The 14,293-nt window shown below is 38.3% G+C and overlaps 2 protein-coding genes across 2 annotated transcripts in view; one reads left to right on the top strand and one right to left on the bottom strand.

Moving 5' to 3' along the window:
* Positions 1-624: 624 nt before the first annotated feature.
* LOC135222045 (translocon-associated protein subunit beta-like) lies at positions 625-9,801 on the bottom strand. Its single transcript, XM_064260179.1, has 5 exons — positions 9,645-9,801; positions 2,908-3,106; positions 2,421-2,586; positions 2,156-2,239; positions 625-1,038 (listed from the first exon to the last, which is right to left on the bottom strand). Coding segments are annotated over exons 1-5 (570 nt in total). The 5' UTR covers positions 9,646-9,801; the 3' UTR covers positions 625-918.
* A 2,266-nt stretch (positions 9,802-12,067) lies between these two features.
* The window catches only part of LOC135222044 (uncharacterized), a 261,893-nt gene continuing 259,667 nt past the window's right edge, over positions 12,068-14,293 (top strand). Inside the window, exon 1 of the mRNA XM_064260178.1 lies at positions 12,068-12,224. Coding sequence (XP_064116248.1) covers positions 12,194-12,224 — 31 coding nt within the window. The 5' untranslated portion in view covers positions 12,068-12,193. The remainder of the gene's footprint in view (positions 12,225-14,293) is intronic.

Below are 14,293 nucleotides of genomic sequence, written 5' to 3'. Positions count from 1 at the left end.
CTTCAGTTACTACTTGCACATCTTTGTTTCGCCATAGTCTTTCTCCCACTCGTTAACCCTTACCCAAGTGTCGCCAGATTATATTAACACCTTTTGCTGCAGTAGCCAACACTCCCCTTGATATGGTACTCCTTTTTATACTAATTTATTAATTTTCCATATTGCTTTTATTTAACTTTATAGTTTCCACCTTTCATTCTGTATGTCCCACCCTATTAAATTAGCCTGTAGGCTTTGCCTGGTACAACTGTGCAATCCTTTCTTTCATGCCGCTCATATTTTCATTACTATTCATCATAATGAAAATGATTTAGCTTCATTTATGGTAACTTCTCACCACTTTTACAACATAACATCTAAAAGGCTGAATTCATCTCCATACTGTTAGTGCAAGTCAGTTGTCGCAATGTTTCATTAAGCTAGCCTTTTACATGGAATTGGGTGGCACTGTATATGGCTGTACATGGTCAAAAGATGCTTAATTGTATAGCATAACTATTTGTAATTTTGTATAAACAAATCCAATTTAAATCGTACCAATTCCATTTCAAGGTGTACCATGGTACTAATTTTAATGCACTAACAAAAATATTACCAATATATAAAAGGGTATAAAAACATATGTTAATAAAAAATTTATTAGCACTATCAAACTTACCACTTTCAACAACTTAGAGAGACATACAAAGGCTTGTACCATTCGAGTGTCCAGAAATAGCAATCATCAATTCATGCATTCATGACTGTATCTATACAATAGATACCACAAACATCTTTAAAACACCTGAAGCTTTCACTATGAACAGGTTCCCTCATGGAATGTTTGTACAATCCCAATGAATACTGTAAATTAATTACAATGACAACTTGTGATGCACTGGAGTTGCACAATTTAAATTTTAAATACACTCCTAGACCTTAATCAGCCTTTCTCTTGCTGCGGGAGTTGATTGTGTATTTTGATTTGATGTTAAACCACATCAAGAAGGGAACAAACAGGGCAGGAATCATGAGCAGAGCAAAGATCAGCCAATCAAACTGTAAAAGAAAATACATTGCAATAGTATACTTTAGCTAAATTAAATGTAAAAAAAAAATAAATAGCATAGCTTAACGAACATTGATCCAACTATAAATCCACTTACAAAACTCCTTAATCACAAACATAAGAGCATTTTTTCTCCCTTCAAGGGTAGACACCATGATTACAAAAACTACAAACTTGCTGAAGGTTTTATCACCAATTCTGGTAATTAATACTCAGTGAATTTATTGAATACCAAACATTAGAATGTAGACCTCACATTTACTTCTGATTTATGAAAGTTGGTCACACATTATGTAGATTAGAAAAATTCATTACATGGTAATGCTATGGTTTGTTTAGTTAGGCACTTAAGTCATTTAGTGCTAACAGGGGGTTTAAGTTGTTAGGTTGTTAGCAAGATGAAAGAAAAGAAGGGGGAACAGATGTAATTTAAAGTGGGTGAGGCTGGGGGCAAACAATGTAAATTTCCTTTAGGTCTATTACATGAGGTGCACAGACAGGACTAGCCTTGCAGGGAAAATAATACTACAGAATTTGATAAATGTCATCATATACAACTACTGCTGATGAATACATGGTTACTTAAAATTTAGCTGTCCAGCTTTCAGCTTACTATGATTGTCACCTATCTGTCAAATATTAATTAGGCTACAGAACTTTATGTATAATACTAATAATTATAATGAACCCTTGAGTATGTGGAGATGGCATTAATTTTTATGAAACATCTTAGAACAGGCTACATGATTGGAAATAAAATTTCCTTAGAATAAAAGGTGTGCAAAAATAAACTATTAAATCAAACTCCCATACCAACTTACACTCAAGTAGGCAACATATTAAAAACAGTGAACCAATAAGCCTATCAAGGCAAGAAGAAAGCATGATTAAATGTGTTCAACTGAATATATATAATCAAGATGTGCATATAATTAACAAAACTGCTTAAGGATGAAGAATTGGAGTAAAGGTTTGTAAAGCAACCAACTTCCCAGTATATTATAATTGAAACAAGCTATTCTAATTAATGTCAAGCAAACCAAGCCAAAAATTGATGTTCAGTATGCAAAAGTACCCCATTATTTCAACAAAATCATGCACACTTACAACATGAGGAGAGAATTTCCTGTCATAATCCCTGAAGGCAATGATGCCACCCTCACCAGGTTCAGATGTATAGCCAATCTGTATCTGAAAACATTAAATACAAAAATTACTAACATGACAAATTTTTAAAATTTCATAGCTAACCAACCTGAGCTCTTAACAATAGGATAATCATCTTGTGCCAGCTGGAAACCGGTTATAAACAAAGATTGTAAAGCAAGAAAAACATTAAAAGATTTAAGTAAAACACAGTAGTACTACACACCTCAGCAGAGTCCTCTGATGGTTGGTATGATACCTCAGCAGCAGTGAAATTAAAGTATCCATACTTCTTAGGCTTCACAACAACAGTGTGTGAAACATTGGCATTGGGAGCAATTCGGTCAAATTTCACTTGCAACTGGCCACCAGCTATATCAAAGTCCTCAGTGCTGAAATTAATTCAAATTCATGAAATTTTAGTAGCAAGATATTTGCAACATAACCTTACCCTTCACCACAGCTCTTCATAGAACGGGCATAGTGGTACTGGTAGGCATCTACCAACTTCCAAGATAAACAATTATTCAGACAGTACTGTCAAGTTACAAAGCTTATGATGTTTACTCTTCATAATAAAAAAATACTTTTGGAAATGGAAAACCAATCTTTTTCAGTACCAAAGCGAGACATTTTAATTGCTATTAAACCATTTCCACAAAAATTTTTATTCAGTTAGAAACTTGAGAGTAATGCAGCCTTAACTACCATACCTGAAACCGGAGTCTGTGAGCTGAACATTAATAGCAGCTGCCTGTCCAACATTGTGCACAGAGTACTGTACAACAATATCTCTGCCCTCCACTAAATAAAGGTTGTGAACCCTTTTCGCTGCTAATAACCTGGCTCGCTCTTCACCCTCGGATAAAACGCACCCAACCAAAACTAAACCAAGGATACAGAATTGCAGCACTGAAAAGAAATTTTTAGCAAACATTAGTACAGGTTACAGTAACAAAAGTTATATTACACCTAAATTACAGTATTTGTCCCAATGACATTGAAGCTGCAGCCAATGAAATCTAGAATGCCCATAACTACCTGAAAGCTTAAACTAATTTCTTGAAAGTTTAACCCTACTAGGCACCTGAGCTGTAGTGGTATCATTACCTGAAACCTTGGTAATTGCTGTAAAAATTACAACATTTTACCCTATTATATTAAAGCTATATGAAACTTAATATCTGTACAATCACCTGCATTATCTTTTAACCATTTGGGTATAAGGTACCTGAAACCTTGGTCATTCCTGTCAAGATATTTCACAGCTTTTGGCAGCTATTGTGTCCACAGTTTTCACTTATGCAAGAGGAAAATCAACGCCTTCCCTCCCGACCCCATCAATGCCTGGCACTTTGCTTCTTATCCTCGCATTAGCCCTATACCAACAGCAATAAGCAAACATGTTCAACTACATACACAACAAGCCTTGCCGCTTCCTGGAATGTGGCCAAGAAGACTGGCACTGTGGCTCCTGGGATGACAGGTATTTTACTGGCTGTCTTTCAGGTGGAAGATATTTTAAACCTGCACACTGACAAGTTAGCCTGATGGGACACATCCTGATCCATAGATCAAACCATTCGTTGGTTAATTAAATAAACAGCAAGCCGAGACCACAACATTTGGAATGATTGGACAGTCTCGTCACTGGAATACATTCAAGAGCTTTTTATCAACAAAATTGGGTACAACTATGCCCCACATAAGCTGCCTCCCCAAAACCATAACATTCAGAAGCTCAATTAGCTTTTTAAAACACCATTCCAAAATGTCCTAACACACCCCAAGGCTTTAGTTGGATCCTCTACCAAAAGTGGATCCTACCATCCTGCCCTGGAATGTGCTCTTGTGGTAGTGGAAACAATAATTGAAAATAGTGGCACCTATCACTGAACACGAGTTGACTTGTGAACGGAACACCTCCCTTTAATTGGCTGTAGCCAATTAAAGGGATTCTAAGAGCATGGATCGAAAGTTTTTGAGAGGATACTGGACGAGAGATTAATTAAGACTGTAAATGTAAAGATCAGGAAACAGCAGTATGTATGGATTCAAGACAGGATTAGGGGAAGTGGATACCATCTTCATCAGCTTTAGGAAAAGAGAATGGAGGGAAACTGAGCTCTACTGTGCATTTACAGACCTGGAGAAGGTACACTATAAAATCCCACGAGAAGTGATGTTCCAGCATTTGAGGAAGTGTAAAGTCCCAGAAAAGTTGGTTCAACTGGTCGAGATGACATAACAAAGAACAATCACTAAAGTAATAACAGCAGTTGGGGAAAACAGAAAACTTTGAAGTTGGTGTTGGATTACACCAAGGGTCAGCATTAAGCCCACTTTTGTGCTGGTCATGGATGTGTGAAGTGAAGAGATCAGGAATGAGGAGCTGTGGGAGTTGTTTTACACTGATGATTAGGATCTGCCTTAAGCCCAGAGGGAGGATGAGAGGCTGAAGTTGACAGCAGGAAAAAAGCTGCATGGGGGAAATGGAGGAAAGTAGCAGGAGTAATATCAAAGTGATAAGACCAGTGTTAATGTATGGATCGGAAACATGGGGTATGAAGAAGAGGAAATAAAGCTTGAGAGAACAGATGTGAATGCTGATGGGGATTATGGGAATATCTCTGCCTAAGAGCTTAGAAAATGGCAAAATAACGAAATAAGGGGCAGGCTTAGTAAATATTACAGAGGTAACATGAGTGTCATGCTTGAGGTGGTATGGGCATGTGTTGAGGCTGGTTGACTAGGAGGGAGTGAAGAGGGGAAGAAACCTGTTAGAGGAAGAAGATCGAAAGGGAGAGAATTAGATGGCAAAATAAAGTGAAGGAAGATGTGAAGGAAAGAGGTTTGGTTGAGGATGATGCCTTTGGCAGAAGGCAGTGGAAAAGGCGCATCAGGCAACCAACCCCTTAATGTAGGGATAATGGTGGAAAAAAGAAAGTTCCAGAAACCAAGTGATTTCAAATTTTGAAATTTGACTTCCTTCAGAAATTATATAGAGGACCATCAGGGAAGCAGGACTGGAAAAAGGGTATAAAGTCTAGCAGACACACATTTAGTGCACTGGATAAAGAAGACTGCCATATTTAGATAATATATTTTCACTGGGTTTAAGGATAAATGGACAATGGCCAAACCTGACAGGTTCTTTTGTTCCAAGTATCACAAATTAAGACAAATTTTGAAACCCCCTTTAATCCTACATTGTGGGGACAAGTACAAAAATGGAAATAAAAAATGAACATGAAAATCTTTTCTAACTCCACGATGAAATTATGGCATAAAGTAAAATTTCCTTGGTAATTGATAGGGTAAGTAACATAACACCTACCACAGCTTGGTTGCATACCTGCTATGTAACTATGCTTGGTGTCCTTCCCACACTTGGAAACCTTAGCTTCCTACTGTGGTCTTCACACTTTATTGGTTCAGGGTGTATGGGATGACCTGCCAAATTCAGACAGGTCTCAAGCTTAAAAGCTGATCCAAGATTTCAACAAGGCTGCATCCTAACCTTAATTATCTGTCACCACTAACCTGAGAGAGGGGGGGGGAGGGGGGGTTGCGGGTTGCAGGTTGCTACCATGAACCATATGACAATAAGCACATAACGTGTCAGTGAATACTTTAGAGTACATTTCAAGAAATAAATATTAAGTTATGTTTATAACTGTAATCATAAGTTTACAGTGATAACTGTATCACCTGAAGATTAGCGACCCCTAATACCTCTCCTGAAGAAAAGCGACCCCAATATTTTCCACCTGAAGATAAATGACCCCTGCTTGTTGGTGTCTCCAATCTTCAGGTGACCCACTTTAGCTCATAATATAGAAAAAAGGAGAAAAGGTATTTCTACAGAAGCAATCCGCGGTGGCCTAGACTATGGCAATTGAGGTTTTCCTATGTTATTTTACCCACTGAACAAGAATTTAAAGTACTAATATTTATTCGGACGACTAGTTAACCCCCAAGGGCCAGTACTAAACACGGCGACTCGACCGCCGACCGAAATCGGCGGAAGAACACCAAAACCAATATGGCGGCGATACCAAAACAACAACAAACAAAGTAAGGAGCGACTACATATCAGCGACGATGGATTTATGTGCGCTGTCAGTAAGGCCATAGCAGAATGGCGCTTTGAGCCTTATCCGCATATTTAAAGATTCTTGGCAAGCACGGCAAGAGGTAATGTTGCGCTGCACGCGCTAGTAACAGGGGTTACAGTAAGGCTAATTACCGTGGTGGATCACACCTATAGGCATTCCTGTTGTAGTCTATCCGACAAACAGCTCCACAACACTCGCAGTTTTTTTGCCGAGCATATTCAATCACTTCTTTACCACCACGAGACAAGTAATGATAAAATTCACCGTAACCCACATTGCACTGCAAACAATCGGTAGGAAATCTAAGGTCTCTGTCAAAATTAATGCCACTGCCTCTGTCTTAGCTACAAGACAAAATGCCGGTTTTTGCTTCATTATTAGAGTATTCAGTAAAACAAGGATACCAGTGGACACTGGACAGGTAAATTTATTACTCCGCTGAAATGCTAGTGAAACTTAGTTTTCGACTAAAGTCGTTCATAATTGGTTATGAAACCCATGACGTCATAACAATGTCACACCTCTCAACCAATAATGAGTAACTGGAACTGCTTTTGTTTGCGTAAGAAAGTAAGTTAGAGGGCTCGTTAAAAGTAAACATTACCGTAGAGGAAACACCTCCCCCGACTCAGGAAAAATTAGAGGTAAAAACTTATCAAGCTCATTTAATTCCACCCCGTTCAATCTCTCATATAATGTCTCATTTAATTCCACCCCGTTCAATCTCATATAAGTTTTTTTTTTTTTTTTTTTTTTTTTTTTTTTTTATTAATTGTCTAATGTATACTTTTTATATTGCTTTTCACATGCTCTTTCCATGTAGGTGATTATTTATTTAATATCCAGTGCGGAGTGTTTCTGAAGTATTACCTTTAGTACTGGCCCCTGGGGGTTAATTACAGTCGTCCAAATAAATATTACTTAAATTTCTTGTTCAGTAGGTAAAACTGCATAGAAAAGCCGCAACTGCCATAGTCTGGGCTGCCGTGGATAGGTAACCTAGATCTACCCAATCAATAGTTAATAAAATGCGTATATTCTTGCAATTTCATTACAAAAATAATCAAACCTACTGTAACCCGTAGCTAGAGCGTGCAGCGCAACATTACCTCTTGCCAGAACATACCGAGCTTGCCAAGAATCTTTAAATATGTGGATAAGGCGCAAAGCGCTGTTCCGCCATGGCCTTACTGTAACCCCTGTTAATTCCTCACCTTAAGAAAAGCGACCCCAATATTTTCCACCTGAAGAAAAGCGACCCCAGCGTGTTGGGGTCGCTTTTCTTCAGGTGATCCTAATAACCTAAACTAGATTAATCATTTTAGTGAAATTCGTCACCACACCAAAAATAAATTAGAAATATAACAATTTAAAATTTTATTCCCACTCAATGAATTTGCCTCTTACATTTTGGTGGACATTGTCACACCAGAGCTAGGACAGATTATGATGCAGCAGCCCTGCTGGAATATCTTTGATCTTTTTAAAGTCAAAAAATGTACCAAGGAAATAGGCTAAGCTTAATGTGAGCAGTTTTTCCCCCTTTTACCAGTTATTATTTTTGAGAAAAGGAATCTATTAAATATAGCATATCATACATTTATAGCCTACAATGGGTCAGCAACCTCTGGACCGCTGGCCACATCCAGTTCCCAAAGGATGGCATTCTGGCTGCCAAATTAACACCTGGACACTATCTAAAAATTGTTAACTAGGTGAAGGGTTTGAGCAATCATTATATGTGGCAAATTATCATGGCCCTCCTCCATGGGACTGGCCCACACTCTCAAAAAGGTTACCGAACCCTGGCCTACAACCTCCTTCACAGGCCTGTGAACTTGGACCACTCTGCTGTCTAAATTGCAATCATGAACAGCTTCATCTTCAAGATCTTACACATATGCAACCACTGGCTCATCAGCCTCCAGCCCACTGGTAATATTCTAGAGCCCATGCATACTGCTAATTGTATGTGTGGGGTCAATGCTACTTTGGGGCAGTCTGTAGGACAGGGTCTATGCTACCTGGACCAGTCTAGTTAGGGCAGTCTGTATACATGGGGTCGATGCTACTTAAGGTAGTCAGTACAAGTGAGGTTGATGCTGCTTTGGCCAGTCTATATTGTAGATGCTACTTAGGCCTGTCCACATAGGGTTAATGATACTTAGGCAGGTATTTCTAAGTAACAACTCCGCATGGGCTGTAAGGAACGGTTCCATGAATACGAAGCCATTATGGAGGCATTTGTTCAAGGGATTGGTAGATCTAGGGTACTTATACGCGGCGGCCTAGACCACAGGGGTTACAGTAAGGCTACTTACCGTGGCGGATGGATTTGGGTGTCGCGATACCAAAGCAACAACAAACAAAGTAGGGAGCAACTGGCCCGGTAAAGTGTAAACAAACCGGCATTTGTTCAAGGGATTGGTAGATCTAGGGTACTTATACGCGGCGGCCTAGACTATGGCAGTTGCGGTTTTTCTATGCAGATTTACCTACTGAAAAAGAATTTAGTAATATTTATTATGACAGTAATTAACCCCCAGGGGCCAGTACTAAACACGGCGAAATACATTTAAAGCCCCAACCCCTAGTGGATGTCGTATCCGCAGTTACGTTCCTTGCAGTCCGTGCGGACTGCTTCCGTAGAAATACCAAGAGATCGGCTAAGGATATCGGTTATAAAAGAAACCAAACTGACCTATTGTACCCTAACCTAACCTGGTTGGCCACATTCTGACTACTAGGTAGGGGGGGGGGGGTTGGGGGGGCGGGGAGACACTTTACGAGGGTCTACACTTTGGCCAGTTACATTGGAGGCAGTTAGATAGGGTCAATGCCTTACTTGGGCCAGTTAAATTGGGTCCATGTACTAAAACCAGTAAACATTAGGGTTGAGGCCTACTTAGAACGGTTCTATATGCACGGGGACAATGCTACTCGGGCTTGTCCGTACAGCATAGTCGATGCTACTTGGGCCTGTCCGTACAGAATGGTCAATGCTACTTGGGCCAGTCTACGTAGGTTCGATTCTACTTATGCCAGTCTACATAGGGTCGATGCTATTTATGCCAGTCTACATAGGGTCAATGCTAAGTAGTCTACATAGGGTCAATGCTACTCTGGCCTGTCTACATAGGGTCAATGCGATGCTACTTAGGCCTCTCCGTGGAGTACGGTTGATGTTACTTAGATAGGCCAGTCTCAAGAGGTTACGTTGGGCTGATGCTACTTTTGGCCAGTCTACAACATTATATAGTTTTCCCTGAACTTGAAGCTAATCTTCCTTATTATTATTAAAACTATAATAATAAAAAAACGAATTTCCTTACTTGTGACGGAGCGAGACGGAAAACGGAACAGCCGGTAGTACGATCACGTTGTTCCTACTGGGAACTTTCTCTCTGACCGTCGGAAGACGACTGCTGAGTGAGTGTCTGGCAGCTGCCACACGGCCGCACAGTTGTCAAAATAAGGCAACTCGGCTGATGGTTCTTTTTCCAAATCAAACGCCGTTGAACCGAATATCAAAATAATTTATTATAATTAACTATTCTAAATCACAGTTCAGCTATCATTATCTATTAAGATAGTAAATTCGTCGTTTATTGTAGTGAAATTGTGCGAAGACTATATCGTGAAAAAAATATCATCGTGCTGATAAAAGTTACAAAGAAATTCTGACTTAATGATTCTGCATCTTACGTTGCTTCGATATGCAACGTTTTAGCGATACAATAAAGTATCTAATGTCTAGGATAGTTAATCGGATTTGTGCTTCGGAAACAGATGTGGAGGAAACCATTCTTCTTCTTCTTCATCTTCGTACGACTGTGGTTACATCTCCGCAGAATCCTACTGTTGGTGTCTACTTATTCTACGCCCAACATTCTACGCACAACAGTTTTATGTGTCGAAGAGACAACATTGTGAACTATGGTCTAATTAAGCTCCTACCTGCTTATATAAAAAAAAAACAATTCATATATACATTACAAAATTATCATCCCAAAAGAACTATTGTTGGTTCAAGATGAACTTATTCACTCAAATCAAAGATGCATATTTTGATACTGACATACATCCCATGACTGGCACTGACATTATCATGTACAGTGTAGTACAGCCCAAATATTTTGAGGTGAAAAAATGGGTAGATTCAATTTCGAGAATTAATATAAGATGGCTCCTCCACACTGCAATTTTACTTAATGTTTTTCTTACTGGATATAAGTTTGCATTTTCTGTTAATTCCATTACATCCAAGTTGAGTCTTTTATCATCTCGTCTTTTTCTGGCTTTAATTATCAGTATAATAATATGTTAATATTATTGTTCATGATGAAAATGAACGTGACTGTTCTTCGTGCTCTTTATTGTTGTTTATGTTGCTTAATCTGTTAGACTGCTATTTTGATGGTTTTAGTTCTGATGAACAATATAGGTGTTGGCTGCGCATGCACACTGATATACACTGTTTGCAATGGGCCGTTAACACGATTTGATTTCACTACCTAATACTATTTTCCTTGCATTTTAATACGTTTTTATCTATTTACCCATTCATTAGTTTAATTATTTCTTTTTTTTTAACAAGTGAGGTTTCTTCTTTCTGTATTTCGCCTTCCTTCCTCTCACTTCTTTCTTATGAGCAGCTTAATATTCTTTGGAAGCTTGAATTAGTTCAAGTTAGTGGCTATTTTGGTAGGCTTGTTCCGTATGAGTCCGTGTCATCCACTGAATAGTAATAATAATAATAATAATAATAATAATAATAATAATAATAATCATATATATTAAATAATAAAATTAAAACAAAAAGTCCATGTTACCTTCTTTTCCAATTTATTAGTGCTATTTTAAGATCTTCATTGCAGGTAGATAGCTCAATTTAGTTTTCTGGAACGACAAACAATTTTTTACGTCCACTGAAATCTAAAAATCTGTCTCTTAAGAACAGCGCTTTGAAGGAGTTTAAACGTGAAACTCTAATAGAATGACGAGCGAGTAAGATAATACAGAAAACAAACATAGTTATAATATGCACGTGTATTGATTATATTATTAGAACAAAGACTTTATAGTTAAAAAGTAAAGCCAGGTAATAAGGCAGAAGTAGGCCTATCTCTGGGTCCAAGGGTCCTATGCATATGCATTTGACAAAGTGACTATTGGTAGTCGATTTTTGAAAGGACCATTGGATTTTCAAAATTTACGCTCATACAGGCCCTATCTAATTCTATCATTTACTTCCAAAATGCTTTAATATGTGATTCTCTGGTACTTCATTATTTATCTGGAGAGGGCAATTGTCTTGCCGGATTGTCAATCTGTTTTCCTTGACAGATGCTCCAAGAAGACGTCCGTTGGAGGACGAAACTATTGGGCATAGTATTCTAACAATTTATACATATTTAATTTTCTTGTGTGTAATATAACTTAATTACAGCCAGTTATATTCTACAAAATGATCCATCGTGCACGTTACAGATGACTTAGCGGGCTTTATATAGCCTCTCCTGTTGACTGAGACGATGAAGCTAAAACCCTAAAATGGAAGACTTAGAAGAAAATGAAAGCAAGAAACCATATGAAGAAGAAAAGTCAAACGATTTGGAAGTAACATTCTGTTACAGAAAAATGTCATTCAATCCAGAAAAAATCCTTGAGATTTAGAAGAAGAATGAAGCGAAAACACACAAATGGTGTCCAAAAGGCACTTATGTATCATACCAACCACCTCCCATGAAATCGAGGAGCAGTTCCAAAGGCGACGCCTCGTCACGGAACTCGTCCTGACCGAAGCGGGAAGAGAGTGACAATAACAATGTCCTGGTCTTCGTATTATCTGTAACAGTTATTAAATAGGAATGGTGCAGTAATGGATAAAATACTCCTCTTCATTGCGACAGGTAATATTATACGATGTGAAGCCACCTTGGGGCTTTCCTTTTTGTAAGTTTTAACTCAAATTAATGGGAGACCTGAAATGGCAACACTTGAGGGGGAAAATTTTACCGTTTGCCATTTCTAGCATTAGGTAGCTAAACAAAATAATAGGTAGTACTACCTAGCTACTATATATTCAAAGTCCCTATTACTTGGATTAACCTTTTAATTTAATGCATAAAGTTTTAGAATTTGTTAGAAATTACCGTATCCAATTCTCATTGTTAGCCCTAGCTGAGGGAGCCTAAGCCCCCAGGTCAGGTCAAGGCAGGGCATCAAAAGTCAGGTCACGAAGGAAAGTCTGGTCAGGTCAGGGCACGACAGACGCTCTATTTATAAATTCAGGTTGCTAGGGGTGCGTCAAGGGCGGGATGGGGTGGGGGCAAAGCCGCAAGGTCAGGTCAGGGCAAGATGCCTTAACCTAGGCTAGGTAGCTACCATACCTAGCTAACTACCTACTACTACTACCTAGAATTCAGGTATGAAGGAAACTCTGGTTTGGCTAGGGATAGTTTACAGTTTAGTGGGCTCAGCTGAGCAACAACCAAATCCCTCTGCGTAAAGTAGTTCGTCCTCGACGCGACCCGACTAGACCCACTTTTGGTTAGGATAGTAGGCTACATCGTTGATAAACGAGAGGTTAGGAGTAAAATTTTGTCCCCTGTAACCCCTGTGGCAAGTGCGCGCACCGCAAAAATACCTGCTTGCCAAGAATGTTTCAAAATGCGGATACCTAAGGCGCGAATCGCTACTCTGCCACGTCAAAACTTAAATCAGGAATATGCAAAAAAATGACTGCTAAAAATTTGTTAATTAAGTTTTGTCTCGTTGCCATTTTTGTTGTGTATCCCTTTGCCAATTTTCTTGTCAGAGCTTGCCGCCCTCTAGCGGTAGGTTATGGCTAGAAAATTGGTTGAAGATAGGGTGGACCCAGTAAACTAGCTGCTCTTAGGTCAGGTCATGGCATTCAGTCTATCATTGCATGCCAGACTTGAAAATAAATAATCCTATGTTTAATTTTTGCTTATTATTATTTATTATTATTATGATCTCACAGGTTCCTTTGATTATTTTCACCAGTCTCCAGCTGATGCGAGAAGGTTTATCCAATTGTTGAGACCGAAGCTTTTTTAGCTATGAAGAACACAAATTGATTAATAATGTGTCATAGTTTGGTAAAAGATCCCCGTTTAGGCAAGTAGTACTGTTAAAGAAACTGACAGAATTGAGTTTATTTTATATACCTTATAGTTTTTTCTGTTTTTCTTAAAACACACATCTGTGGCTCAGTAATGTTTCTGAGTAACTACCCAATATTCCCAATATGAATATTGACAAGTTACTCAGAAACATCGCTGAGCCGCAGAAGGTGATTATAAGCAAAATAGAAAAAACATTACCGTATTTGTGTTCTCCAGATTCGCGGACTTGCGCATTTGCTGATTTCTCTCTAGAACATTTCCCCGCATTATTCGCAGAAAATTCGCCTATTCGTGGTATTTTTCTATGAGAGATATCCACAAATTCCTGTTTTTTTTTTTTGTTTTTTTTTTTTTTTATCAATTTTATCTTAAAATGCACTTAGTGATAAAACTATTAAAAAACCTGGTATAACAATTTTTAGTGGGTTTTTCTTGAGTTTTAACTAACAAAGTAGTAGATTTTAAGCATTTTTATAGGGGTTCCAGCTATTCACAGGTTCTAACTATTTGTGGGGGGGGTGTCTGATATGCATTCCCCACAAGGATGAGGGGACCACTGTATGTAAAATTCACTATCATAATTCTGCCATTCTCTTTAATATTATTATTATTCACTAGATAACCCTATTAATACGGAACAAGCCCACAAAGAGCCCATTGACTCGAAATTCAAACTTCCAAAGAATATTAAGGTGTTCAATTAAAAGAAGTGACAGAAGGTAAAGGGAAGTAAAGAAAGAGGAGAGCTTGCTTATTAAAAAAAGGAATATTAAATTAATAAATTGATAAATAGATAAATATGTATTGAAATGCGAGAACAGTATTCAGGT

The sequence above is a fragment of the Macrobrachium nipponense genome, chromosome 3, assembly GCF_015104395.2.
Source record: "Macrobrachium nipponense isolate FS-2020 chromosome 3, ASM1510439v2, whole genome shotgun sequence".
In the NCBI taxonomy this organism is placed as follows: domain Eukaryota; kingdom Metazoa; phylum Arthropoda; class Malacostraca; order Decapoda; family Palaemonidae; genus Macrobrachium; species Macrobrachium nipponense.
The sequence above is the reverse complement of the archived record's forward strand: the minus strand, read 5'-3'. Positions and strand labels throughout refer to the sequence as shown.

Bases quoted from the DNA above. Each gene is read 5' to 3' on its own strand.
- LOC135222045 (XM_064260179.1), bottom strand. The intron at 2,240-2,420 runs GTGTGTAGTACT...TAATGTTTTCAG, and splicing joins CATCAGAGGACTCTGCTGAG to ATACAGATTGGCTATACATC. The intron at 1,039-2,155 runs GTAAGTGTGCAT...TTTCTTTTACAG, and splicing joins GGAAATTCTCTCCTCATGTT to TTTGATTGGCTGATCTTTGC.